General features: G+C 44.5%; 1 protein-coding gene across 1 annotated transcript in view; it reads right to left on the bottom strand.

Moving 5' to 3' along the window:
- Positions 1–2,913: 2,913 nt before the first annotated feature.
- HS3ST2 (heparan sulfate-glucosamine 3-sulfotransferase 2) overlaps positions 2,914–27,941 on the bottom strand; it is an 82,008-nt gene continuing 56,980 nt past the window's right edge. The window contains exon 2 of the mRNA XM_006201198.4: positions 2,914–4,272. Within this exon, the coding sequence (XP_006201260.4) occupies positions 3,654–4,272 (619 nt within the window). The 3' untranslated portion in view covers positions 2,914–3,653. The remainder of the gene's footprint in view (positions 4,273–27,941) is intronic.

Raw genomic sequence — 27,941 nt, 5'->3', positions numbered from 1 at the left:
ACACTGTATTTAGACATAAGCAAAGTCACATTCCGACCGGCATAGGGGAATATACTCACAGCCTGACACTCAGGCACAGAGACCCAGATCTGTCTGGAAGCTTTGATACGCAGATAAGGTTCTGTGCCCCAGGCAGCTGGGGGTCCCCCAATATCCACTCTCCCCTTCTTCATAGAATACCCCAGTTTTAGCTGAGCCCTGTGCCACCAAAATGAAATTACATTTCCCTGCTTCCCTGGCATCCAGGTGTGACCAAGAGTTCCACTCAAGGGGATGTGCACAAAAATAGTACCACTACCCTTGCACAACTCTAGGGGGCACCATGCACAATATGAGGAAGCTGTGAGTCAAAGGCATGTTGCAACCTTTTTTTTTTTTTTAAGGACGTTGCAGCATTGAATGGAAGAGCCTTGATCTGCCGGCGCCCCCTTTTGCTCCCAAGAGATTGAATATGTGAATGGACAATGGCCAGACCATACATGACACTAGAACTCTCGCCCATACCTGTGGAGCAACTGGCCCCGAATGGTCAGGATTTGGTCAACGATATGCCAGCTTTCCTTTGTTTATGTCCCTGCTTCCAACTCAGGACCAAGCAGAGGAAGTCACGTATGCTCACAAAGCAATCACATAGGATGCCCACTTCTAGTTAGCCCGCCTCCAGCTTCCCCCTGCCAACAGCATGAAGCCTTCCCAACACAAGACTCCTTGCTCTGGCAAGCTCTGAGTCAGGAAGTAGGCTCTGTGTGTTCTCCTTTGCGGGGTCTCCACTGATTCCTGCACCCCCTTCCTGCTGGTGCAATGAGCCACTGTGAATCGTGAGCTGCAGGATGGAAGGGACCCGATTCTCTGGTATTTTGCAATCTCTGTGCACCTGGGACTGTTAGGGAGAAACACGCTTCACACAGACACACACAGGCGCACACACAGACACACACACACATACCCCCAGAGGAGCCTTTTCAGTCTGAGCGAATAGTCAGATTTCATATATTTAAACAGTACTAATTTGGAACTTGTGCAAGTTTGCCCCGGGGCAGCCTGGGCGAAAGGGTACATTTGCACTGGATTAAAAATCAGAGTTTGCTGAGCAGACTCGTGTGTACACCAGATTTCACTTGTTTAAATTAGGATTTTTAAGATACTTCAGCATCTTTCATTTGCATGTGATGATTGATATGCTAATTACAAGAGACTCTGACCTATTCATGAATACTTAGAGGCCACTCAGGCTGGGAGGTCTGAGACCGCTTCTAATGCAAAGGTGTAAAGCTGCATGTGTGCACACAAAATTTAGAATTTTCATCAATTCTGACTAGATTCTCCTTAATTGAGATAAACAAGCAAATTTCACTGATTTTTTTCTTGGGTGTTTCTTCTGTGTCCCAGTGTAATTCTGTCTCCCTGTGGATGCAGCCTCAGCCACCACGTGGTCCAGGATCACAGGACACAAATAGTTTTGGATGGGGAATGTATAAAGGCAATTCGTTAATGTCCACATACAGCTCATCCTTCTGGTCACCAAAGGTTCAGGGCGCAGTAGCAGCTCCCACTGGCCCCTGTGTCCCTTCTCCACTCCCACGGGGGATGTACAGACTCTCAGAACTGGATTCTTAGTACCATGGTCTCAGTCATTTGATCTCCTAAGATGCTTGCAGTGGGAAGATGGGCTAAGACACAGAGCTAATGTCTTAGGCTTTTGAAAGCCTTCTAAGTCAGACTCTTATTTACAGGAAACTTCCATGATGCCTGAAGGGCAGGCAGAGCCAAGTGGCTCCTTGGGGTTCAGCAATCTCTCCCAGCCACCTGTGGGTACTATGAAGCTATCTAGAAAGTATTCCAGAAGTGTAGTTCGGCGGGACATTCCTGTCCATGCCACCAGACCTCCAACATCCATCTACCCACTCACACATCCATCCAGCAGACATTTGCTGTGTGCCTACTACATGTGAGCAAGATACAACCTTGACCCTCAAGGAGTTCATGGTCTATGGTCAAGACCGGTATTTACACAATAAATAACAATAATCTTGTGTGATAAAAGCTGGAACTGAGACACGTACAAACTATCAAGTGAACGAGCAAGCAGATAACTCAGCTTGGTTGGGAAGGCAGCACAAACATCAACTGAGCGACACTTGGGTGAAGTCTTATAAGAGCAGAGGTTTCCGCTAGTTAGAGAACATGTCGGGGGACATTCCAAACAAGGCATGGAGACTTAAAGGGGACAAGAAAAGCAGCTCTGTGAGTCTTGTGCAGAGGTTGAGGGAGGAGAAGCAGATGATCCCCAAACTGTCACTGGGGTTGTCTTGGAAATGGTGCTGGAGGGTTCAGAATTTATTATGAGGCCACAGTATACACCCAAAGCAGGGCTGCGAACTCAAATGCCTACAGGGGTCAGATAGATGATATAAATCAGTGAGAGGGACCAGGTGGGGACTGGAAAACCGAAGAGTACAAGACCCATTCAAAGGTGGCCACAAATTTTTGCCATGCTGGAGTGCAGGCTTGGCGGGATCAAGTTTCCATTTCTTTTCTTTTTAGTAAGTTGGAAATGCATATTTTCATATGAACACTCTCAAGTTTGAAATGTTGGAAATTATTTCAAAACCTCATGCTGGCCAAGCAAAAACATATCTGATGTCCCATTAGCCTCTAGTTTGGATTTATTTCAGACATGAAGCTTAAGCAGGGAGCTGACCCTCTCAGACTGTGTTTCAGAAAGAGGATGTCCCACTGATCTTCCCAGCCTCTGCCAGCAAGAACCTAGTCCACCCCCTTGCTTTCACCCAGGTAGTCTTTGCACGCCCTCACTGCCCTCCCAGGCCAGCCCCAAAGCCGCCCCATCGGGCCTGGAGGAGCTGGATGAATGAGCTGTGCTCCAGGCTTGACTTAGAGAAAAGGCCCAGCCAGAAGGACATGAGAGAGCCGTATTTATTTCACATGGACAAGCATGATTTGGTCGCATGCTGAACATGAAAGCTCGCGTGAGGAAAAGTACCCGTAACAGCAGAATTATGTGCTTTTGTCCACAGGGGGCGGGGAGAGTCACAGAGTGGTTTTCAAAGACAGCGCCCCTTCAAGCAGAGTTGAGACCACAGGCTTTGAAGCCACTGGTTCATTTCATCATCAAAGGGTCTGTCTCCTCAGAGTGGCCGGGTGCTTCCTGCTCTGCGATCTCCCCAGGAGCTGCTCAGGTCAGGAGGGCAAGGCTGGTCTCCCATCCATCACCCAGGGCGGCTCGGGGAGTTAAGCTCAGAGGGGAGGTACGTGCCACTCAAAATCAGCAAGCCCACTCCGGGGCGGATAGTGACAGGGACAGACTGCTGTGTTCATAGCAACAAAACTATCACCACTTCTAATATGCCTCATAATCAGAAGATCTGCTTTTCCTAAAGCCCCTTAGAGGCTGAAGGAAAACCATTTGGAATTGACCTGACATGCCAGACACAGAGCATCCTCGCCTGGACAGACTGCGGAGGGCTAGTGGCAGGGACCCCCTGGTCTCTTGGCCTTAACTGGGCTCCCCGGTTCCAGGAGGATGGAACCCATGATGGGAACAGGGGCTGGAGCCTGGGTTTGCTGGGGAGAAGAGGATCAGAGTGTCTCAGGGCAAGCCTCATGGAAGAGACACGCCTTTGCATCTCGGTGGCTCATTCCCACCTGAAGTCCTGGCCAACGGTTTCATAAAATTTAATATTATAAGGTCTATAAAATTCCCGAAGCTGGTCTATCACTTCAGGATCGATCTGTACATGAGTTCTGCCTTTCGACTTGCCCAGGCATCGGGGCAGGAGGCTCGACTCCGGCTTTTTCAGGCAAGGGAACCCTTTGGTCTTGTTGAAGTAGAAGTGCTTGTCCGTGATGAGCCTCTTGATGCCCAGGAAGTCCTGGACCCGCGCCATCTCGCCGGCCGGGTCGGTGATGAGCCGCTCGCCGCTGACGAAGTGGATCTGGGCCAGCGGGAAGTAGCGCAGCCAGCTCTCCAGGTGCAGCGCGTACATGCCGATGCGGATGGCGTTCCACGACGCGTCCACCAGGCCCAGCGTGCGGTTGCGGAAGGACAGGCCCTCGAAGGTGGGGATGTCCGGCTTCTTGGAGAGCGTCTGCGTGTAATCGGAGATGGCGCGGGTCACGGGGTTCCGCACCACCACGATCAGCTTGGTGTCCCGCGACATGTTGAAGATCCGCCGAGGGGCCTCCTGAGTGACGAAGTAGCTGGGCGTCTTCTCCAGTGTGATCTGGCTCTCGAGGGTCCGGGGCATCAGGCTCCTGTGGGGTTGGAAACGGCACAGGGTCAGCCAGGGCTCGCCTGGGCTGGGGTCCAGGGAGATCATCTCTCTCCACCCAGCTCCCTAGTGGAGTCCCCCTCTCTCCTGTTTGACGTTTGAGGCTCCCCTGCTCTCACCTGATGAAGAACCCACTTTAACTCTTGTTGATTTTTTTTAAGTCTTAAACAGTTTGCTTTAAGTCAGGAAACAACCTGCATGACCATCAGTATGGGTTAAATAAATGATGGAATAGCTAATTAATAGAGTTAGGTAGATCTGTGTGTACTGTCATGGAATGATTTCCAAGATTTAGCGCTGAAACGAAAAAAAAAGCAAGAGACAGCTGGATCATTTAGGGAGGGATACCAAGAAACCAATAAAAGTATTTGCTTCTGGGGAGGGGCCTTGAGTGGGAGCAGAGCAAGAAGGTCAGGGTAAATGAGAAATGCTTTTTATTGTGTAATCCTTCACGCTGCTTGGAATTTTTATTGCATTTATTACATATTCAAAACATACAAAGGAAGCCACCGAATATTGTTCTTGGAAAGATAACTTCTCCAAATAGACGAAGAAAATCTTTTTTTGGAGGCAGAGGTGGGGGACAGTGTTTTGTAGAGGACAGCAAGTGTTTTAGAAATGAGTTCTGATGCCTTTTCCTGCTGAAACACATCTGAAATACATCCATAGTATAAGACCGAAGAAGCAAAGAACTCCAGACTGGGAGGAATCTCAGTTGTAAACTGGCTAATGCAACATCTCCGTCCTCTACGTTTTAATATCCTGGTTCTGAGATGAATACATTAGCTCACCCAAGAAATTAAAAAGAAAAGCCCACATATATATAAAATACATATACAACAAGTTTCTTCTGTAAAGCACAGGGAACTCTATTTGATATCTCAGACTAACCTATAATGAAAAAGAATATGAAAACGAATACATGCATGTATATGTATGACTGAAACATTTATGCTGTACACCAGAAACTGACACAACATGGTAAACTCAATTAGAAAAAAAACTACCTAGAAACACTGCTGAAGAAATTTTAAAAGACTTAAAAAACCCCACAGATGTCCAAGCCACATCCCAGACCAACTGAATAAAAATATTTGGGGATGGGTAATTTTTTGAAGCGTCTCAGATGATTCCAGTGTGCAGGAAGACTTGCAAATGACCAATACAGCAATCGTCCCTTCCCCACTCCTAACGCTGTGGTTTTTCCCACCCGCAAAGCACATTCCTCTGGGATACTGGCACCTGGTTCTTCTTAGTCCTAGTCCCTATTATCAGCTCTGCTCAGTGACCTGGCCTTGTAGTTCTTTGATCAAATATCTCCATTTTCTCTTCTCTTTTAGCAACTCTTCCTCACGGCCATACCTTAGGTCTTGTCGTTGGAACTGCCCTAATTCTGAAAAGTTCCACTCTAGGGCTCTGTAGAGGGTTGAACGGTGACCCTCTAAAAGATATGTCCACCCAGAACCTTGAATGTGGCCTTTTTTGGTAAAAGGATCTTTGCAGATGGAAGAAAGTGAAGGATCTTGAGATGAGGTCATCCTGGATTAGGGTTTCTTGTAAGGAATGTCCTTAGAAGAGGAGAGAAGAAGAGAAGAGACACACAGAGCAGGAGGCGATGTGAAGGTGAAGGCAGAGCCTACGGCAAAATAGCTATAAGCCAGGAAATGACAGGCACTGTTGGCAGCCACCAGGAGCTAGGAGAGAAGCATGGCGCCCATTTTTTTACTCGAAAAGGAACCAACCCTGCTGACAATTTGGTTTCCGAATTCTGGCCTCCAAAACTGTGAAAGAATAAATTTCCATTGCTTTAAGCCACCCAGTTGGTGGTCATTTGTTATGGCGGCCCCAGGAAACTGACACAGACCACACCTTCTTTCTTTCAACTTTCCCCACGGTCTCAGACTCATTATACCCGACCTTCAGATTTATCTGATGCCCTTGATTTCACTTTCCTCTAAACCTTCTCTGGACCCAGTGAATGGCCATTTCAGTAGCATCATCACCTTCATCATCATCATTGTCATCATCATCATTCATTTCTTCGTACTACTTGCTCTTCCAGTCGTTAATCATGCATCTTTCCAACTTTTCATGTTTTCTAATTCTGTCTCTGGGTTACCAAATGGCAGTAGAGAAAAAATGACAACTGGATTCTTTTTTATTTTAAATTAGATTTATCTATTTTTTTTAACGGAGGGACTGGGGATTGAACCCAGGACCTTGTGCATACTAAGCATGTGCTCTACCACTGAGCTATATCTTCCCCACCCTGAATTCTTTATATATTTATTAATTCTAGCTTCGATTGAGCCCTGAATGCTGTTTGATAATCTTTTATATTTGTTTTTACATGCCCCCCCCATCATTATCCTAGTAAGTGTTCCAAATGCTCACCATAAACTCCCAACCCTACTTCTGTCACCTAAGCTAACACATGACTAGTCTCCCACTACTCTGGAAATGTATACGCTGCCTCACCTCAACTCCTTCAATCTCTCTCTCCTCCACCTTGACAGTGACTGTATCTGCACCCATCCCGAGCCCCTCCCACTAGTCTCCGAGGACAAGGTAGGCAGGGGCTCACCTGCCCACCTGTGTTCTCAGATCCCTTCCCGTCCTGCCTTCCCTGCACCCATCCGTTATCCCCTTGAATCTTCACATTCACTGTGCAGCTGATAAGCGGATACAACGGATATTTTGCTTGTAGGCCCAGGGTCTACGATGGACCCTTATGGGTAGAAGGTTTTTACAGTATTTATTAATACTGAGAATGCCATTTTTAAAATTGGATCTCATTACAAGCAAACAACCACAGGTACATTTGAATAGAACTCTTTGGCTGGAGTTTTGTAGAAATCTGCCTGTGTTATTTTATGACCTTGGCACACAGCGTAATGAGGTGTTGGTCTTTGTGATGACAGTAGCTGAAATTACATATATGCGACAGTGCATTTCAGCATAAGGACTTTCCATACTTTATGGGGGTTATTGATACATAAAGGTCTTCAACACCCAAAAGATTGACCCTGACAAGCCACTAAGCAGATTTCCCTGCAATTGCCTTTAATAGACTAAAGAATATCTCCAAGAGAGGAAATGAGGCGGCACCATTTCCCAAGCTTACATGGCTAAGGAGCTATGATCTTTCGCCAGGAACACCAGTTAACATCTCTGTTATCAGTTTGGAAAATTCTGACCCATTCCAGTGATTGCCAGAGTATCACATTGTTCCCCCAGCCATGCACTGAAGTGAGGGTCCACCCTTCTAATTCTTAACTGGCACATCAGCTACAAAATCAAATCACAAATACTGAGGGAGACACAAACACGAGGCTGTTAATAACGTCACACACAGGTCATCACTCCGTGAGTCAAATGTGTACCTCAGATGTTCTCTATCTCCCCCAAGGGACATCCTTACGTATTTATTTCCCATGAGGTCACTGGAATAGTGTACAGGAGGCCCGTGTGATGATAGCATAAACAAGGACACTGCGTGTCCACCTATCTCCCTGCTCGGTGAGCACGTAGTGGGAGGGATTTTTCCTTAAGGCTCACTTTTTTCTCCTCGTGTCATTGTTCAAATTTTGCTTTCAGGGGCTAACAAACAGCTGAACTTTCCTCTCACCCTGTGACCCTGTTAAGCTTCAGCCTCCTTGCTTTCCTGTGCAGTTCTGCAAAAAATTACTGAAAGGATCATCTAACACTCACTGTTGGCCTCACCTCCCATCTGTTATTTTAACCTGCTCAGCAACAATTTCCCCTCCATCTGGGAACAGCCTCCAGATTCTTTTTTTTTTTTTTTTTTTAAGGAACCACCACTCCTGCTTTGAATAAAATCTCAGCAGGCCAAGGAGAGGGTGCATGAGCGAAGTCAGGCTAATCAGTGCCAGGGGTGTCATAAAGACAAAATGTACCATGTGGATTGAAACTTCCAACCAGACACAGGAGCCTGGAAGAGCCTCTTATCCAGTCCCTTCACCAGGCTTGGTTCTTACCCTTCCTGAGACCTGGTTTTCCCACGTTCCTCTGTGTTCTGGGAGTTACTGCACAGCCTTCTAAAATTTTTCCCTACTTTTAGAGTTAGTGTCAGTTTCTGCTGCTGACAACCCGAGAACTCTAACCTGTCATACAACCTGGCTTCCTCTCTGTGGAAGCTACCCTCCCCCCCCCACTCAGTTATAAACCCCGCGAGGCAGGGCAGGGTGCATCTTATTTGCATTAAAGTCTACCAGAGTGCACGGCACAAGTGAGATCTCCATTAATATTTCTGAGGTTTACACAAAGCCAACAACCGGTCTAACCAGGGGTGCACTGAAGCTCTCATCCCCCTTCCACATTCTCAGCTCTCTCTGAAAAATTCTAGACCTTCACAGGAGTCTGCCTCCTGTTTCTCTTACTCTATGTGATCTTCCTGGATGACCTCTTTCCTTCCCCAGCCTTAGGGCTGCCCGGGAGCTGTTGACTCCTCGTAAGTCTGTAACTGCAGGACCAACTTTCCCACACTCTGGATTGGAATGTTGGACTGAGAGTGGACCGGTATCTCACCTCCACAACCGAACTCACCATTTTCCTCCGCAGTCTTACTTCTCTCTTTTGCCTGTTTTTGTAGACAGTATTGCCGTGAATCCGCTCACAAAGCAGAGAAACCTCAGTGTCATTCTTTTTTTTTTTTTTTTAACATTTTTTTATTGAGTTATAGTCATTTTACAATGTTGTGTCAAATTCCAGTGTAGAGCACAATTTTTCAGATATACATGAACATAATATGTATTCATTGCCACATTTTTTCCTCTGTGAGCTACCATAAGATCTTGTATATGTTTCCCTGTGCTATACAGTATAATCTTGTTTATCTGTTCTACATTTTGAAATCCCAGTCTGTCCCTTCCCACCCCCTACCCCCTTGGCAACCACAAGTTTGTATTCTATGTCTATGAGTCTGTTTCTGTTTTGTATTTATGGTTTGTTTTTTTTTTAGATTCCACATATGAGCGATCTCATATGGTATTTTTCTTTCTCTTTCTGGCTTACTTCACTTAGAATGACATTCTCCAGGAACATCCATGTTGCTGCAAATGGTGTTATGTTGTTGGTTTTATGGCTGAACAGTATTCCATTGTATAAATATACCACATCTTCTTTATCAAGTCATCTGTTGATGGACATTTAGGCTGTTTCCATGTCTTGGCTATTGTATGTAGTGCTGCTATGAACATTGGGGTGCAGGTGTCTTTTTGAAGTAGGGTTGCTTCTGGATATATGCCCAGGAGCGGGATTCCTGGGTCATATGGTAAGTCTACTCCTAGTCTTTTGAGGAATCTCCATACTGTTTTCCACAGTGGCTGCACCAAACTGCATTCCCACCAGCTGTGTAGGAGGGTTCCCTTTTCTCCACAGCTTCTCCAGCATTTGTCATTTGTGGACTTTTGAATGACGGCCATTCTGACTGGTGTCAGGTGATACCTCATTGTAGTTTTGATTTGCATTTTCTGATGATTAGTGATATGGACCATTTTTTCATGTGCCTATTGATCATTTGTATTTCTTCCTTGGATAATTGCTTGTTTGGGTCTTCTGCCTATTTTCGGATTGGGTTGTTTGGTTTTTTCTCATTAAGTCGTATGAGCTGCTTATATATTCTGGAGATTAAGCCTTTGTCGGTTTCATTTGTAAAAATTTTCTCCCACTCCGTAGGTTATTGTTTTGTTTTACTTATGGTTTCCTTTGCTGTGCAGAAGCTTGTAAGTTTAATTAGGTCCCATTTGTTTATTCTTGCTTTTATTTCTATTGCTTGGGTAGACTGCCCTAGGAGAATATCTTTGAGATGTATGTCAGATAATGTTTTGCCTATATTTTCTTCTAGGAGGTTTATTGTATCTTGTCTTGTGTTTAAGTCTTTGACCCATTTTGAGTTTATTTTTGTGTATGGTGTAAGGGGGGTGTTCTAGTTTCATTGATTTACATGCTGCTGTCCAGTTTTCCCAACACCATTTGCTGAAGAGACTGTCTTTATTCCATTGTATATTCTTGCCTCCTTTGTCGAAGATTAGTTGACCAAAAGTTAGTGGGTTCATTTCTGGGCTCCCTCAGCGTCATTCTTGACTCCTCACATCTAACGTCTGTCATTCGGTTCTCATGTCTCTGCCTCCCTCTCCTGGCCCCACTCAGACAGCCTCAGGCTCTTGTCACCTGTTCCTCTGACAACAGATTTCTCTCTGACGCCCTCGCTTCTCCTCTCTTCTCTGTTCAATCCATTCTGCTTGTGTCCACCAGGGAAATCCTTCCAAAGCAAACCCAATATTGTCAACCATCAGCTATTCTTTGGAATAAAACCCACGTTCGTTGACTTGGTGCCCAAGGCTACCGCTTACCTCTCCAGAATTCATCTCATGCCACTTCCCGGCAGCCTGATGCTCATACTACGCTGAACACAAAATCCCTTCCTGAACACATCCTGTTCTTTCCTGTGTTCTGCACTTGCTGAGTTTTTTTGTTTTATTTTCTAAGACTCTGGATCATCTTTCTTATCTCTTTTACCCTGGCAAATGTCTGCTTATCTTTTCAAGCCCAAAGGAAAAGTCACACCCTCTGTGAACCCTTACTTGTAATTTCTTGGCACTTCCTACATCCAACTCTTAAAACTTAATCCCACTGTGTGAAACTTACAAGGAGTGCATCCATTTAGAGCAACAGATCGTCAGCATCTTGGGCGGGTCTCTTGTTCATTTGTGCCTTCCTAGCACAATTCCTGGCATGCCATAGGTGCCCCCCAAAATTGATCAAAGAGCCAGTGTCAAAGATAGGTGCCTATGAAGAGGTTTCCGGTAATTCAGTAAACATTTGCTAAAGAGAAAAAAAAATAAAAGCAAGGCTTTAGTTTGGGAACAACAAAGGAGAAGTGTGTGTGCCAGCGGAGATCTGGGAGTCTTCCCCGTTCCATAAAGTCCACGCTTTATCTTCTCCAGACTTCTGGGACCCTCACCAATAAAGGAAAAAAAAAATCCACATTCTCTCTGGTCAGCTTGAGATGTCATCTGGAGATGGCATTTTCTGGCCCACCCGGCGGGGCTGAGGCAGCCCCTGTTGTCCCCCTGTCCACACCAGGGACCTGCTATGAGTGTCCCAGGACGTGGGCACCTCTGAGCAGGGCTGGCACGCTCCTGATCATTACCGACAGGAGTCTCTGGAAGATTTCATTTCCTGCTAAATCTGTACACTCGGTGTACGTATCTGGGAAGGCCTGGCTGCTTGGGGGATTTTGGTGATTTACTAGCTCCTAGCTGGGCAACCAGCCTCCTTGAAAATCGTTGCAGTCTCCAGAGGGATAATTAGGAGCAAAAGAGGAGGGAAAAGGCTTTCCTGCAAGCAATTGGTGCTTAAAACTGAAACTGCTCCACCCGCTCACCTGGCACGTGTTGGCCGAGCAAAGCCACAGTGCCTGTGAGTCCCCTCTTGCATCATGGGACCCCTTCCTTCCAAGCCCACAGCCCCAAATCCTCACACTTACGTGACCCAGGAGGAAAACACCGAGTCCCAGCTTGAACTCCATCGATAATTCCTCAATGCTTACAGGATAAAGGTCTTAACAAGACATGTGTGGCTCTTTGTGATCTGGTCCATGGCCACCCTGGGCTCTGGCCAGAGTGGACTACTCAGTTTTCCCCACAAAATTGTATTTGACATGTTGTGCTGTCTGCATGAATCCCCTGTGGCTACCAGGCAGAACTTCTTCATCTCTTAGCTCATTGTCACCTCCACCAGGGAGTCTTCCCTGACTGTGTCCTTATTATTTTCCCCTTCCCAACAGTTAAGCATTTGCTACCCGTGATTCCATGGTACTCACTATAGACATATCCCATTTTTCACACATCTGTCGTCACCCTAGAGTGTAAGGTCACAGAAGGCAGGGATCACATCTGTCACCTTTCTATTGACAATGCCTGTCCTGTGCCTGGTATGCATTCATGCGTTTGTTCATTGAACAAGCATTTACTGAGCACCTGCTGTGTGCCAGGATACAAAGACAGGCATGTTGTAGTCTCTGTCCTTAAGGAGTTAAAAGCCTTGTATACCCTGGGGGTGAGGGGGCCCCCTTTTCCCAGTGAGAGGGACTGCACTGAACCTGGCTTCCTACCAGAGCTGGTGGCTTCCTCCCTCTGGCAGGAGGGGCCGTGCCTGAACCCAATTTCTGATACAGGGGCTGGGCAGCTGGCTTTCCCAGATAACTCCTGTAAACAGCTGGCACCTCAGACCAGCCTGCCTGGGGTCCCAGTAGTTGGACTGTCCCCTGGCCGACAAGACTGCTCTCACTCCTGCCCTATAAGGAAGGAAGCTGATGGAGGTGTTGGGTCCCTTCCCTGGAGGGTAAACCCATAGTTGGTCCAGACTCTGGCATGTCCCCCTCGGTGATGGTGAGGAGACAGAGCAACCCCATGCCGAGCTCTTCTACTCCTAGTTTCCCCAGTAACACCTGTTCTTTCCCCCGTACTTTGTGCATTTTGGAATTTGTCCTGAGTCCTGCTCTGAGACAGATGGAGATAAGAAGGGGATCCTGCTTGCATGGTGTCCACACAGAGAGGTTCAAGGGGCACCAGTCTACTTTGGAGGCTGCCTGTCAGTATGGGATGTGGAGTCAAAGAGATCTGAGTTTGAGTTCTGGCCCTTGCTAACCAGAAGAAGTGGGCACACAGCTTATTTCACTTAGCGTAACGTCCTACGGGTTCATCCACGTTGTCACAAACGGCAGCCATTCCTTCCTTTTTTTTATGGCCGAGAGAGAAATAAGCCAAGCACAGAAAGACAAATGCTATTTCACTCACCTGTGGGATCTGTCTGTTGAACTCCCAGAAGCAGGGAGCAGAAAGGAGGCTGCCAGGGGCTGAGGGGGTGCGGGACATGGGAAGATGCTGGTTCAAAGGGACAAACATTCAGCTGTAGGATGTATACGTTCTGGGGATCTAATGTACAGCATGGTGACTATAGTTAATGATACCGTGTTGTATACTTGACATTTGCTGAGAGGGTCAGTCTTAAGTGTTCTCTCCATACACACAAAATGGTAACAATATGAAGTGATGGATGTGTTAATTCACCTGACTGTGGTAACCATTTCACAGTGTATACACATATTACAGCATTGTGGTGTATATCTTTTTTTAAAAAAGGGCCGGCAGCATGCATCAGCCATGTACACAGTCTGCTACGGACTGAGCGTGTCCTCCTATGTCCCCCACCTCAAACTCATACCCTGATGTCCTAACCCCCACTGTGATGGTATGTGGAGGTGCAGCCTGTGGGAGGAATTAGGTCATGAGAGTGAAAGCCTCACAAATGGGCTTAGGGCTCTTTTACAGAGACGTGGGAGAGATGATCTCTCCATCTCTGCCACGTGAGGACGCAGGAAGAAGGTGTCCAGCTGTAAACCAGGAGGAGAGTCCTCACCTGGAACCAAATTGGTTGCCACCTTGACCTTGAACTTTGAACCTCGATTGTGAGAAGCAAATTTCTGTCGTTTAAGTTCCCCAGCCTATGGAATTTTTGTTACAGCAGCCCGAGCTGATTGAGACATGGTCACTGATGCCCGAGACGGGAACAAGCGGACAGCTCACAATTCTGGTGCCGTGACTGGCAGCCCAGTGTGGTTTGCAGCTCTGGGTATGAACCACCTCACTCAGTCTCTGCATTAACTCTCACCCTTCCTGTTCGTGGGCCGAGGAATCTGGGACACGGGGAACTAAAGTCAGTCACCAGAGCCACGTAGCAAGTTGCAAAATCTGGATTCAAGCAAGTGTGACTCTAACACTGGAAGAAAACGTGAGAATATAAAATTAATCTTGGCACGAGGACAGCCTTTCTAAGCATGAGACAAAACTCATGGAGGAAAAGACTGAAAAGTTAGATACATAAAAAATGCAAGTCTCTGGGATGGAAAAATACCATAAATAAAATAAAAGGAAAATGGCTGGTAAAATATTTGCGGTACATAAGATAGGAAGACAAAAGATGATTTCATATATTTTTAAGATCTGTGTACATGTTTATATATTTTATATATTTTTCAACATTCCTGCAAATTAATGAGAAAAAGAACCAGCTGGTAGAATAAAGGAACACAGACTAAGAGAAGTTAACAGTAAAAGAGCTACTAATGGGAAACAAATATATGAAAAGATACTCTAACACTCTTAAAATTAAAGAAATGCAAATTAAAACCAAGATGAAATAGACTGGAAAATATATTTTATTTAATTTTTTAGTTCTTTTTTTTTTAATTTTTGAGGCAATTTGGTTTATTTATTTATTTACTTAATGGGGGTACTGGGGATTGAACCCAGGACCTCGTGCATGCTAAGCATGCCCTCTACTAATTGAGCTATACCTTGCCCCTGATTGGAAAATTTATTTTTAAAAATTATAAGTTATTGCTAGCAGGAGTGTAGAACAAAGTACTTTCCAATAGTGGAGGGAGCACAGAAATCAATGCATCTTTAGGAGAGCAAGAAGATACTATCTACCCAAATGTAAAAGACATATACCCTTGAACCCAGCAGTTCCACTTCTGGAAATGTATTTGTACGAGCATGTAAAGCCCTGTGTGCAAGAATGTTTGTTGCAGCATTTGTGGCAGAGATGGGGAGGTGTTCACCAAAGATTCCTGCCCCTCCCTCCAATAGTGTAGCTCTGTTTCTAGAGGGCAGCTGCCCAGCCAAAGACTACATTTCCCAGCAGCCCCTGCACAGGTGGGGCCCTGTGACTGCTTCTTGCCATAAACCTACAGTGTGTTACCTCCAGGCTCGTGTGCTTACAAAGTAGGTATGTCCTGGATTTCCATTGTCTCTTCCGTCTTCTAGCAGAATGCAGAGAACTCTGAGGCCCTAGCAGGGGATAGTCCAAAAGATAGAAAGGACAGGAAAACCACTTACAACTGGGAAAACAGCCCCCTTGGACTATTGTGAGCAAGACATAAACTCTTCTCTTGTGGTTTGTTTGTTACAGCAGCTGGCATTGACCTAATGACTGAAACACTGTGACAGAAAGAGGCCAGAAGCAACCTACATGCCCCTGGGTGGGAAGCTGTTTAAATAAACTCTAGTGAGGCCAGACAATAGCTTATTATGTGACTTAAAAAAAATGAGGTGGATCTATAGCTATTGATGCAGAAAGGAATCCAAGATGTGTTATTAAGTGAAAAAAGCAAGTTGTAGAACAGGAAGTTCAATATGTGCCTATTTATATACAAAATACACACACACATAAAGATACGCAGTAAACTGTTAACCGTGGTTACCTCTGGAGAATAACTCTCGGAGACCTGGATGGCCTGAGGTGTAGAATGGGACTTTATTTTCACCTTTATCTTTCTGCACTCATTGGATTTTTTTCCTCTTTGCCATGAGCATGCATTCTTTGCAGTTTTTAAAAAACTAGCTCATAAAAATCTACATTACAAAGTCTCCATTGGTAATTGGTTAAGGAGAAGAGAGCCTGTATGGAAGCAGTCAAGGAGTGAGGGGGAGGAAATGTGTCTGGAGGAGCCAAGGTGTGGGTGGGGAGCAAGGATACAGGAGGCTGGGAATGCACAGCCCTGCTCTCCAGAATCTTGCCTGGGAAAGGGGGCGGGGTTGTAATAGAAAAGAACAAATCTGATTCCATATTAGATCTGTTCCTTTGACTTTAACCCTGTGCTCTGTTTACTAGGCTTAGTCTTGCTGGTTGGGCACCTTTTGTAAAAGAATGTTGCCTGTAGCCTGAAATATACAGGCTCTAACCTTTAAGGATATTAACACTTTTCCACTCATACCAAGATTACAATTTGTGGAACAGAAAATAACGTCTGTTTTGTTGGAGGTTTTACGGGGACACTGTGACCTGACCCACGTGGACAGCTGTAAGAACAAAGGATTCCACGAACAAAGAATTTCTACATCAAGAAGTTTGCAACAACCAAGCATACCCCCTCCCCCTTTCAGTATAAAAGGAGCCTGAATTCTGACTTGGGGAAGATGGCTCTCCAGGACATTAGTCTGCCATCTTCACAGTCTGCCGGCTTTCCGAATAAAGTCATTATTCCTTGCCCCAACACTTGCCCAGTTTATTGGCCTGTCGTGAGGCAAGCAGAATGAGGTCGGACTCGGTAACAGGATGACCGTGGGTGTTGAATGAATGGATTTTGCTGCTGCACTTACAGCTCCTATAAGTTTGCAGGCAACTGGACCTCCATTTCTCAGGCACCATCTGCAGCTAGCCTGGCCTGACCTTGGGGACACTATCAGGCCACCTTCTGTGGGTCACTCTGGGTCTCTCACCTTCTCTCTCAGTCTGGCCTTAGCTCCTTCCCCCCATGTAAGCCTACTCTCCCTTGCTCCAGGGAGTGGGTCCGTTAAGTCTGCGCTTCGCATGGTTTAATGCACATTCGTACTGATTGGGGGTCGGAGGGAGTCTTGCTGATATGCGGATTCTGATTCTGTAAGTCTAGGAAGGGGGCCGAGATTCCGCATTTGTACCTAACAGGCTCTGCAGTGAGGCTGACGGGCTGGTCCATGGCCCACAGTTTAAGTAGTCAGGCCCTGGCCATCCGTGCACAAATTGCATAGTCAGTGAATATCTATGCATTAAATGGGATCGGCTGATTGATGTCGGACGATGAACTGTAGATAATGTGAATTCAGAAAACCCAGCTCTTCCATTTCCCGGCCTTGTGACTTTCATAGTAGTTTCCTCAATGCAACGTGTGGGTGATGGTAATAAGGACTTCACTTGGCTGGATAAACATGTGAGAGGCCCATGTAAACTGTAAAGCACTGTGTCCAGCCATCAACGGGTTCCTCTTTCGCTGTTCAATTTCCCCCCTTTTGTTTAAGTCTTTTCTTTTTTTTGTCTTTTAATCTATTCAGTTATTTTTAAGAGTGAGATAGAATTAACATATAACATTATGTCAGTTGCAGATGTACAACATAATGCTTCGACATATGTATATGTTGTGAAGTGATCACCACGGTAAGTCTAGTAAATACTAATCACTATACATAGTTACACAATTTTTCTTGTGATGGGACCTTGTTCTTTTATTTTTAAAGAATATACAGTAATATAATGATTGATACGTAGAATAATTCTTAAAAGATAATAAGATCTGGGTGAAATTGATCACCTTCAGGGAGAACTGTAACTCTGGGCTCAGTGCTTACTGTGTACCATTCTTCCCAAAGTTCGTAGCATAAAGCTCAGTGGCTCTCCTTCCTCACCTCACATTCATCCTCAACTTCCCACCCCTCACCCTCTGAAGCAGCTCTCTGAGTGAACCCATGAACGCCAATCCCATTCTGTCCTGGTCTAGTTTCACCTATCTGAGATGTCAGCTCGTTCCCTACTTCTAGGGGACACTGTTCTCTCTTGGCTTGGAGAACACAATGTCTTGGTTTCCTTTTTCCCCCTCTAACTTGTTCTTCTCCACACATATTTCAGTTATTTTTCCTCCACTTACTCCTTATCTCTTTGTGTCTCACTAAACGGCCTCATCATCCACAAGTGGCCCCAGCAACACTCACATCTAATCTATAACTGAATCCAACTGGTCACTTCTCACCCAGCCTCTTCTGGTGATTAGTCCCTGCCAGTTCAGGTCCAATCACAGTTTCCTCATTCAGGCGCAGAGCTGCGGGAAGCAGCCCAGCATCTTTCTCTAGCAAGGTTTTGCTCTCCAGCATCCATTCTGAGCCAGCTTGGTCTTGTGTGACACTCCCCAGGGACGTCAACATCGAGGAAGCAAGATGGTCCCCTGGGGGCTACCAAATGGGCTCAAGGCTACCAGAGGTGGCACCAAATGGTGGCTTAGGGGAACTCTTTTCTCCTTACAGGCTCCCGAAGTCAATCTAAGTGAAAACAGATGGAGGGGAAGAAGGGAGAGTACCGCAGGAGAATGTCTGAAACTGGCAGGTTGGCTCCAGTACAAACACCTGATTGTTGACACAAAGAGGGCCTTGGCACAGCCAGCAGTTCCGCCACGGTCCTCTGGCCAGCTCACTCGCCCGTTCTGCACAACACCACCAGACCTTTTCCATTCTTGGTAAATGATCAAAGCCTGCCCTTTCCTGCCCCTCTCAGCAGATGAGCTCACACCATAGAGAATACAGAAATTGTTAGAACAGAACCTCTTCATTTCCCTGCTGCCAAACACCGAGTTTTCCACACTGATTAGCCCCAGGCCGAGAATGGAGCCAGTCCCCTTGGCCTGTGCAACTCCACCTCCGCCTCCCAAGGTTCCCTGCCTGTGCGGTGTCCATGGAGGCCCCTCCTTCCACCTGTGCCTGGATCCACACTGAGGACCTGTCAGTCCTTAGAGCAGTTCTGAAAGCTACCCAGGCATCTGCAAACACCCCAGCCAAAGTCTAGATGAGTCCATGAGTTTATCTTATTTTTTTTAACACCAAGCTTTACAATCTCACACTCCAGAGTCCCCCCAGGTACTACATGTGCAGGGTGGAGTTCTGCAAGCCTGCCCCTACTTCCTGCAGCATAGCAGTGCCCCCTAGCAGAAGGTGATCCAACTGCCACTGTTGGAGGCAACGCCTTCTGCCTGGCCCACCCCAATTCCCTGCAGCCTCCCTGGGAGAAATTAGCCACTGCCAGGAGTCTTTTCCATTTTGTCTCCCAAAGAGGCAGGTGTAACAGAATACATGAGACCCAGTGTTTGCAAGGGTGAGCTGGGGTCGGCTCTCTGATCGTGCAGGGAGCAAGGGGAGCAGCGCTGTTGGGCAAAGCACTGGGGAGTCAGCTGCTCAGATATCATCCAGGCCTCCCGTGTACCCAAAGCGGCATGGAAGGTCGTTGAGTCAACAGCACTTCCACAGGGTCCAGGACCCACCCCAAACTGCAGATCTGGATTCTTGTCCAAGCTATCATGTGGAATGGTCCAGCTCAGCATTTCAGTTCTGCAAGGCAGTCGGGACACCCAGTAAGATGAGCTAGCGGACACTCTCAAATCCTTCAGTCCTGTCTTTTCCTGACTCCAGGCCTTTTCTGCTATTTCTGCCTAGAACACGTTTCCCTGACTCTTCCATGGCTCAGTCCTTCCCATCCTCAGATCTCTGTTCAAATGTCACCATTCTCACATGGCACTCTCTAAACCCCATGGTTTATTTCCCTCATAGCTCTGAGCACAGTCTCTAATTCTCTTAACGTATCTGTTTATCTATTGCCACCCCTCCACCCCAGTTAGTCTGCAAACCCCATCAGGAAGGGCTGGTGTCTTCCTTGCTGACTGTGAAGTTTTCAGTTCTTGTCACAGTGCCACACCATCACAGGCAGCCAAAAAAGCATGACTCAGGCTTGTTGAATGAATAACAGGGGAAGAATCAAAGTCTAAAGCATGAAGACCTTGATTCCTTGAGGAAATGCAGTGGTCTGAGCTCTTTATATGTCATCTCTGTGGTGCAAGTGATTCATGGATGAAAAGTACTTTTTTTTTTTTAACAGTTTTGTGTTTATTTTAATGCATTTTAAAAAATTAGAACTAGAACATCATCTTTGTTTAACAGAATTCACTGCTTAATATGAGGCTTCAATATGGAGTGAACACAGAAAATGTGACTTGATCTCCAGATAAACATTAAGTAAATAATAGTATATATGGTACAAGAATTTAGAAAAAAGGTGGTCCTTCAGTGGCTCAAGTTTGGGAACCTCTGACTCAAAACAATGTTAGTTCAGCCAAAGAGCATCCAAGCCAGAGTAATGTGGACAGAGACTCATCCAACAATTCAATAATTCAGTAATTATTAAGCACCTGTTTGCCAGCCATTGTGCTAGGAGCTGAGGTCATGGCTCTAAATAAGAGATGTAGGTAGCACTTGCCCTCATGGAGCCTCTGGTCTGGTGGAGGAGATAATGGACAAATAAGCAATATATCATTGCAATTTGGGGTGGAGGCAAAGGTGAGCAAGTGTAATGAGGGAATTGAGTGGTTGGAGGAACCCCACAGTGGACATTTGAGCAGAAGGTCAAGAGATGTGCATTGGCTTGGATGAAAGAACATAGGATGAAATGAAAAGACAAGAGGATAAGACAAAAAGAGGTGTGGACGGTACGATGGTATTGTAGGGAACCTAAAATGCGTTAGCAAACTACACTGACAGCGGTCAAGAGTAGAACTAGCAACAGAGAAAATAAAAATCAGAACAAACATGAGCCTGATCTTGGGCTTCTCAAGTAAAAGTCCACAAGACTGAACTGGCGAGAGAGAAGGTGACCTGGAAGACAGAGTCTTCATAGGCAGTGAATAGTTTGTTGAAGAAGAAACCCGAAAAAAATCGGACAGAGCTATAGGCAGAGATTTCATCAAAGAGATAAAAGATGGCAATGTGGGCAGATCAAAAGGTCAGTTTAGTCTGAACAAAATAAACCTTACATCACAAATCCATCCATATATCCATGCATCCATGTATCTATGCATGCATCCATCCATCCATCATCTATCTATACAAACGTGTGTCAGGGCAAACATTTAAAATTATATATGAAATGTGAAAGTTCTGTAAGGATTATAGATACCCAGAATGGATAAAGCAAACAAAACAGTTTTTCTACAAATTCAAGCCAGACAAAGACTTTGTAGCAACATTAAGTCCTAGAAAACACAGACCATCACCCATAGAGTTTGGCTGAAAAAAAAATTGTGACTGCCAATGCTTAGTACTTAGTCAATTTGCTTGTGAAGGCAAAAGAAAAAGCACTATAAGATGTGCAACAGCGTGAAAAGCATTTGACCTCATTCTCCAAAAAGCTCCTTGAAAATAAAAGCCATGACCCGAGCTCTGGTGTGAAAGAACTGGAGAATGGGGAAGTCGTACATGAAAGGACAGTGAATGGGGCTGAACAAAGCACTCAGCCCAAATAACTAATACATTTAACTCCTAATATCAAGATTTTTTTTCCTTTAAAAAATTAGATAGAAAAATTAATAACTTATACTTTAATACTATTGAAAAATTAATAATTTGACCAATCAAATTTAAAATCTTAGGTTAAATGGACAAAGACTGAGAAGCTGGCAGTAGAGGAAGAAGGGGAGGGGAGGGGCAGAGGAAGCACATGAGATTCTTTATCAAAAGGTCCTTCCTTCTTATTTACTCTAGTAGAGAAAAGTAAAATGAATTAAAAACAGGACATCTATCTTTCAAAATACTGGAAAATAAAGAAGGAAAGTAAATGCAGCTCATATAACAAAAGAGACAGGAAAGGAAAGCTAGGTGACAGAAACAGAAGAAGTAGGACTGATTGTGTTAATATTTAAAGTCATTGGAAATAGGCTAAACACCACAATTAAAAAAAAAAAAGACAACATTGAAGATTTCTCATTCTAACACAAAGCCTAGTCAGTTATATCTGTGGTTACAAGACCACCCCAGAGCACAGGGATGGAAATATTTTATATGAACATGGAGAGGGTCAGATACAGCAGGAAAATGACAGTCTAAAGAAAGCTAGAGTCATGCTACTAACACCAGAAAAAGTAGACTCTGAGGCAAAAGACATTAAATGAGACAAAGGGCATCAGTGAATATTGATGAAGAGCTCAATTCACGGTGGAACGTCCATGTAACACGGTGGATCAAACACAGTGTTCTTCTACCCTTCTTCTCTGGCCACCACTAAATTGGTAATGGATGGATAAAAGGTATAAATGCAAAATATCAAGAGAACGGGTAGCAGATAATGAAGAGAGACTTACTTTTGGAGGATGGGAGGCTGAGTTATGAGGGATATTGGTCTTAGAAAGAGAAAGCTGAAACTTAAAGGGAGGCTGCAGGGGAAAGGGGTGTCACTGATGAGCAGAAAGGGGAATCTTCCAATAGTTCTGGAATTGGAAGGACCAGGGACCCTGGTCAGGTGAGAGGTGGGGCAGAAGCAGAGTCAATGTTTAGACAGAGCAGCTGGACCTACAGAGCTTCCCCCAGCCCTACAGCTGGGCTGGAGCCTCTCTCCTAGTAGGGCAGAGATGGGGAGATGATCCTCCGAAGCTCCTGAAACAGGCAGCCCCCAGACACTGGCCAAGGTGAAGAGCAGGGCAAGACACCGGCTGGCAGGGTCTTATCTACCTTAAGCTGACAAGCAGAAGATTCCTCTCAAGAGAAAGATTTCAAGTAATATCTACCATAGCACAGTTTATTAGGAGAAAACCTGCCGCATCCCACCGAGATCCCTATCTTTCCATCTAACACAGAATCGTAACTCAGCGCGGAAATAGGTCAAAAGAAAAAAAATGATCTTTTCAACAGATTCCGAAAAGGCACTTAGTAAATTCAACATCCATCACTAATTACGAAAAAAAAAATTACCTGAAGAAACCAGGAAGGCTGCGTCTTTAGCATGAAAAAGAATATCCTTCTCAAACCCACGGGGACTTCATATTCGAGGATGAAATAGTGTAGTAGCTAACTTTTATTGAGAGCCACGTGGCAGGCATGGTTCTAAGTACTTTTGTATCTATTATGTCATTTAAATCTCACCTCAGGATCACTAGGTAAGTATTGGTATTTGCATTAACCTTATTATTCATATAAGGAAATTTGGCGCAGAGGAATCACCTGCCAAAGACCCAACGTACTGATTGGTGAAGCCAGGATATAAAACTAAGTGTTTTGCCTCTAATGCCCAGGCTCTGAGTCTCATTAAAGTCAGGCACAATAAAGATGGCTGCTAACACAATTAATATTTAATATTGTTCCATAATTTATAGACAGTTCAAATTAAAACTTTAATAAATGGGGAGATGGGAATTCATACTATGAATCCATACTTCTCAAATGAATCTATAAATCAAATGTAATACCAGTCCAAACCCCAAGAGGATTTAAACAATTGAATTTGACATCACAGTTATGAAGTTTCTTTTGAATGAATAAATTAAAGAACCAATGCATTGTGTTAGAAGGAAGAATCATGGGGCAGAAACTACAATGTCATATGCTATAGATCATAAAGCCGTAGTAAATAAAACGGTGTGTTTCTGGCTCAGGAATCGGCAAATGGATTGCTAGGACAGAATAGGAAATCAGAAATAAGCACAACTATATAAAAACACACATGATGAAAGTAGCATGTCAAGTCAGTTGGGAAATTATGGATTATGAGGACTTTGCTGGGACAATTGGCCAATCAGCTAGGAAAAATGGAGTCAAATTCACATTTGACTCATTCATATCTACACCAATATTAGTTTAAGATGAATTACTTCAATGTTAAAAGGAAAACAATGGCATAAGAGATTAAAATATCAGTAAATATGTATATATTCTTCAGAAGTGGGGAAGCTTTATGACCATGATATCAAAGAATAAGGCAAAGAAAAAGACTTCACATATGACTACATAAAATTTTTAAAGCTTGGAAGACAAAAAAGTCACCATAAGGGTCAATAAAACTTAAAAAAGCAAATGGTGTTCCAGATATGATAGACAAATATTTAATATCTTTAATAAATAGTTTATTTTATAAATTAATAAGAAAAACTCCCCAGAAGAAAACTGAGAAAAAGACACGAAACTGGCAAAATACAAAAATTCATTAGCTATCAAAGAAATACAAATTAAATACAAGTAAGATAGCACTCTGATCTATCACAAGTTAAGAATTATTTAGTGTTATCCATGGTGCATAGAAATATACACTCTCCTACAATGCTATTACTGCAAATAAGTTCAAATTTAATGGAAGGTGGTCACTAGAATTTATCTTGTTGAAATGTTAAGATATTTGCAGAAAGATCTGTATTATAAGGATGCTCCACACAGTATTCTTTATTTAATGAAGTGAAATAACAAAAACAACCTAAATGTGCACAATACTATATGGATTAAATGATGCACGTGCATTTAACGAAATGCTATGCTGTGGTTATAAATAAATTTTTAAAAAATGTTTAAGACAATGGGAAGATGTTGGTATTAAACTGGTAGCTCAAAAAAAAGTTAGAAAATACCATATTACACATGATAACTGGTGTGTGTGTGTGTGTGTGTGTGTGTTTGGATGTCAAGAAGGAGGACATTGTTACCCCTGGATATTCTGATACCCTCTCCCTCTCCTGACCATGCATAAAAATATATGACCTGCTGTTCTTTATGACTTTTCCTGAAAGATGTGTAGCTAGAACAGCCTGTTCGTTGTTTGAGAGTCATGCAAAACCCTTCCCCACTTTGCTCCCAAAGCATTTGTAAATTCTAAATAGGAAACCAGTCCAGAGATGTAGTCCATTTCAGCCAAACGACTTAGAACCAGCAGCTTCAAAGAAAAAATAGAGTGTACATACATAGATATACTGGATGACACAAAAGAGCATGGTGGGGGGGCCCTCTGGGAAGGGAAAGCAGGGGGCTAAGGGCTGGGTGAAAACTTTATTTTTGTTATATATCTTTTTTTATATAGCCTTTGACTTTTTTTTTTTCTAAGTGCATTTTTTTTTTTCCAAATGAAGAGTGCAGAAGGGGAAAAAAATACAGGTGCTGGAACCAGACCTGTGTAAGTTTGAATCTCTGTTTTGCCACTTAACTCATGTACAGCCTTGGGGAAGTCACCGACCTCTCACTGAGCCTCAGTTTCCCCACTCAGTTAGGGGAGAAACTAAGCCTCAGTCTGCAGGATTATGGAAAGGATTGGAGATGATGCGTGGAAATTTCCCGGTGTGTTGGCTGGTGCGTAGCCGTGCTCATTGTGATCAGTCTTGTACCTGCCTGAGACTATAGGGAGAACTGAGGCAGAATGCAATTATCCATTGTGGAACAAAGCCAGGATACCTGAGTCTTGCAAAACATGCTGTTGAATGTGCAATCAAGATATGTAAGTACACACAGACGCAGAACATACCCAGTGTTTTCCCCTAGGGTTCGGGAAGCAAAATGCATTTTACCATGGCACATCTGCTCGTTTTTTAAATTCCACAACTAATTAACCAGGATCCTCATCAGCCAACTCCATGTGGATTAACTAAACATGTCAGCAAACCCTGGCCCTTTTCTGTAAACACAGGCGATTCCTTCTCTCCACTAATGCCTCCAGCAAGATCCTGAATGCCTGGGGAGCTGAACAGCAAAGTCTAATCTTTGTTTAACCCACTGTTAGGCACTTCTTATGCCGCAGGTCAGTTTGATAACCTTAGGAAGGCATACTAACTGAGTGGATAAACCCACAGTGTCTGGAGTTGGTCTGACATGGCTTGTAATTCTGCTCGATCACTTTTTAACTGAGAAATTGTGGGTAAGTTATTTAACCTCTATAAACTTCAGTTTTCTCATCTGGTAAATGGGGCCAATTATGGTGCCTACCTCATAGGGTTATTATAATAATTAAGGGTGGATGAGAATTAAAGGTACTTTGCACAGTGTCTGGTGCTTGGTGAGGCCTCAAAAAAAAAGATAACAAAACAAGAAACAAATACATATGTGATTTTGCCTTTGAAGATTCCAAGGAGGGATCATGTCCTCACAGAGACCACGGAGAAGTCACCTGTTGCAGAAAGATGCATGCAGCTGAGTTCTCTTTGTAATAACCAGAAAAACGTCACAAAGAAATTTTACATTGTCCTCTGTCTTAAGCGCATAAATAATTTGCTTATCAAATATCCTCAAAAGGAAAATGTGAGGGAAGATGTTTAAAAGTATGACTGCATCACGTTCAAAAACATTTCAGTGGTTTTCAAAGAAAAAAAAATAAAGCAATGCTCCTTTAAGAAGAAAATCCTTTTAGAAGACACCACAGTCTGGTTATGACTCTGATTATTCAATAGGATCTCACATATGTCAACATTTTCCAAGAGGTGGGCTGTCACACAAATGTAACTAATCATTATTTAATCTCAAGCATTTATGCGAAAAGTAATTTTCTGATTAGCAAGGAGGTTAAAGGAGGGATGTCAGAAGCTTTTTTTTTTTTCCCTTTCTGATTGTACAAGATTGTCATGGAAAAGACATGGATTTTTCCTTATCGTATCAAGAATCTGGACATGGAAGAAGGTAGTCACTATTTAACTGCTATATGTTGAATCAAACCTAAGAATAGCCACTGTTTCAAAGGCAGTTCTTCCGTCTGCTTCATTTTTAAAGAAAAAGTTGTCAAAATATTGACAAAAGTCCACTATTTCTGAGAAAAAAAAGTTATAAATAATTCTCCAAATCTCAGGTCTTATCCTACCTTCTAGCTGTGGTGGAAAACCTTCTGAATGTGTCAAGCACGATCCCTCAGGAGACAGTTTCCGTGCAGGGAAAACTCAGGCCTGAGTGATGGTCCAGTCTCCACCCCTAAGAAGTCGGGCTCATCCAGCAAGTCACGTGAACTCTCTGAGTCACTCTGGACACACGAAACAGAGAAAGTCATGTATTTTCTGCAACGGATGACTTTAACACTAATTTGAGGTGTCAACTAGACTGGGCTAAGAGATGCCCTGAGAGCTGGTAAAACATGGTTTCTGGGTGTGTCTGTGAGGGTGTTTCCGGGGGAGATTAGCATTTGAAATCGGTAGACTCAATAAAGAGAGCTGCCCTCTCTTTACTCCCAGTATCCCCTGAGGGCCCAAAACAGAACATAAAGACAAGGAGCAGTGAATTCACCCTCTTCTGGAGCTGGGGTGTCTGTCTTCTATGCCCACAGACACTGGGCCTCGTGGTTCTCAGACCCTTGGCCTCAGACTGGGATTCACACCATCGGCTCCCCTGGTTCCCTGGCCTTTAGCTGTGGACTGAATTCCACCACCTCTCCTGGTCCTCCAGCTTGCAGACAGCAGACCGTGGGACTTCTCAGCCTCTGTTACCACATGAGGCAATTTCTATAATAAATCTCCTCTTATATGAAATCTATATATAACCGATTGCTTCTGTTTCTCTGGAGAACCCCGGCTGATAGGATCTCTCATAGGGCTTCTGTGCCGATGAAATAAAATGGATACAAAGTGTTAGCACACTGCCTCCCCGGTGAATGGTGGAAAGGGCTGGAGGGAGCGAGGTCACCTGCTGTAGATCTGGGAAGGGCCGACAGAAGCCTGAAAGTAGAGTGCAAGGTGGAGGCAGCCGCTGGCGGTCGGGGAGAGGGAGGCCACAGGCACACACACAGATGGCTCAGAAGTGCTGGGGGCTCTGATGATTAGTAATTTAACAATGGCATCAATGTAACATCTTTCAGTTGTGAGGTATAAACCAGCAAAGGAGCCAAGGTCTCCTTGGGTTCTTGAGTTCGGGGTTTTTCATTTGTTTCTTCAAAAAAATTCTGTGAAGCAGAAGTCACGTTCTGAGCAGTGTAAAAGTGCCTGCATCAGGCCCATGACCTAAAGTTGTGCAAACTGTCTCCTCTCCCAAGATGTTCCAGCCAAGGGAGAAATGAGGTGGGATCCAGTCTCCATTGGGTTTACTGAGTGTCTCCCCGGCAGTTGGGTTTACTGAGAGTGATGCCTCAGTCTGTTTTGCAGGAGGCTGGTGCTGGCCCTGGGCTTCATACAAGGTTGGGGCCAAATACAGATCCCCAAAGGTGGGCCATCCAGGCCACGTGTCCAGTGGAGTGGTGTGCACCTACCCTTATATTACAGCACCCCTCCCCAGGCTGCACTGCCCCAGAAAAGTTTTCTGCCTGTTAACATCAGAGAGAGAGAAAGAAAAGCTATATTTC

The sequence above is a fragment of the Vicugna pacos genome, chromosome 18 (assembly GCF_048564905.1).
Source record: "Vicugna pacos chromosome 18, VicPac4, whole genome shotgun sequence".
Classification (NCBI taxonomy): domain Eukaryota; kingdom Metazoa; phylum Chordata; class Mammalia; order Artiodactyla; family Camelidae; genus Vicugna; species Vicugna pacos.
The sequence above is the reverse complement of the archived record's forward strand: the minus strand, read 5'-3'. Positions and strand labels throughout refer to the sequence as shown.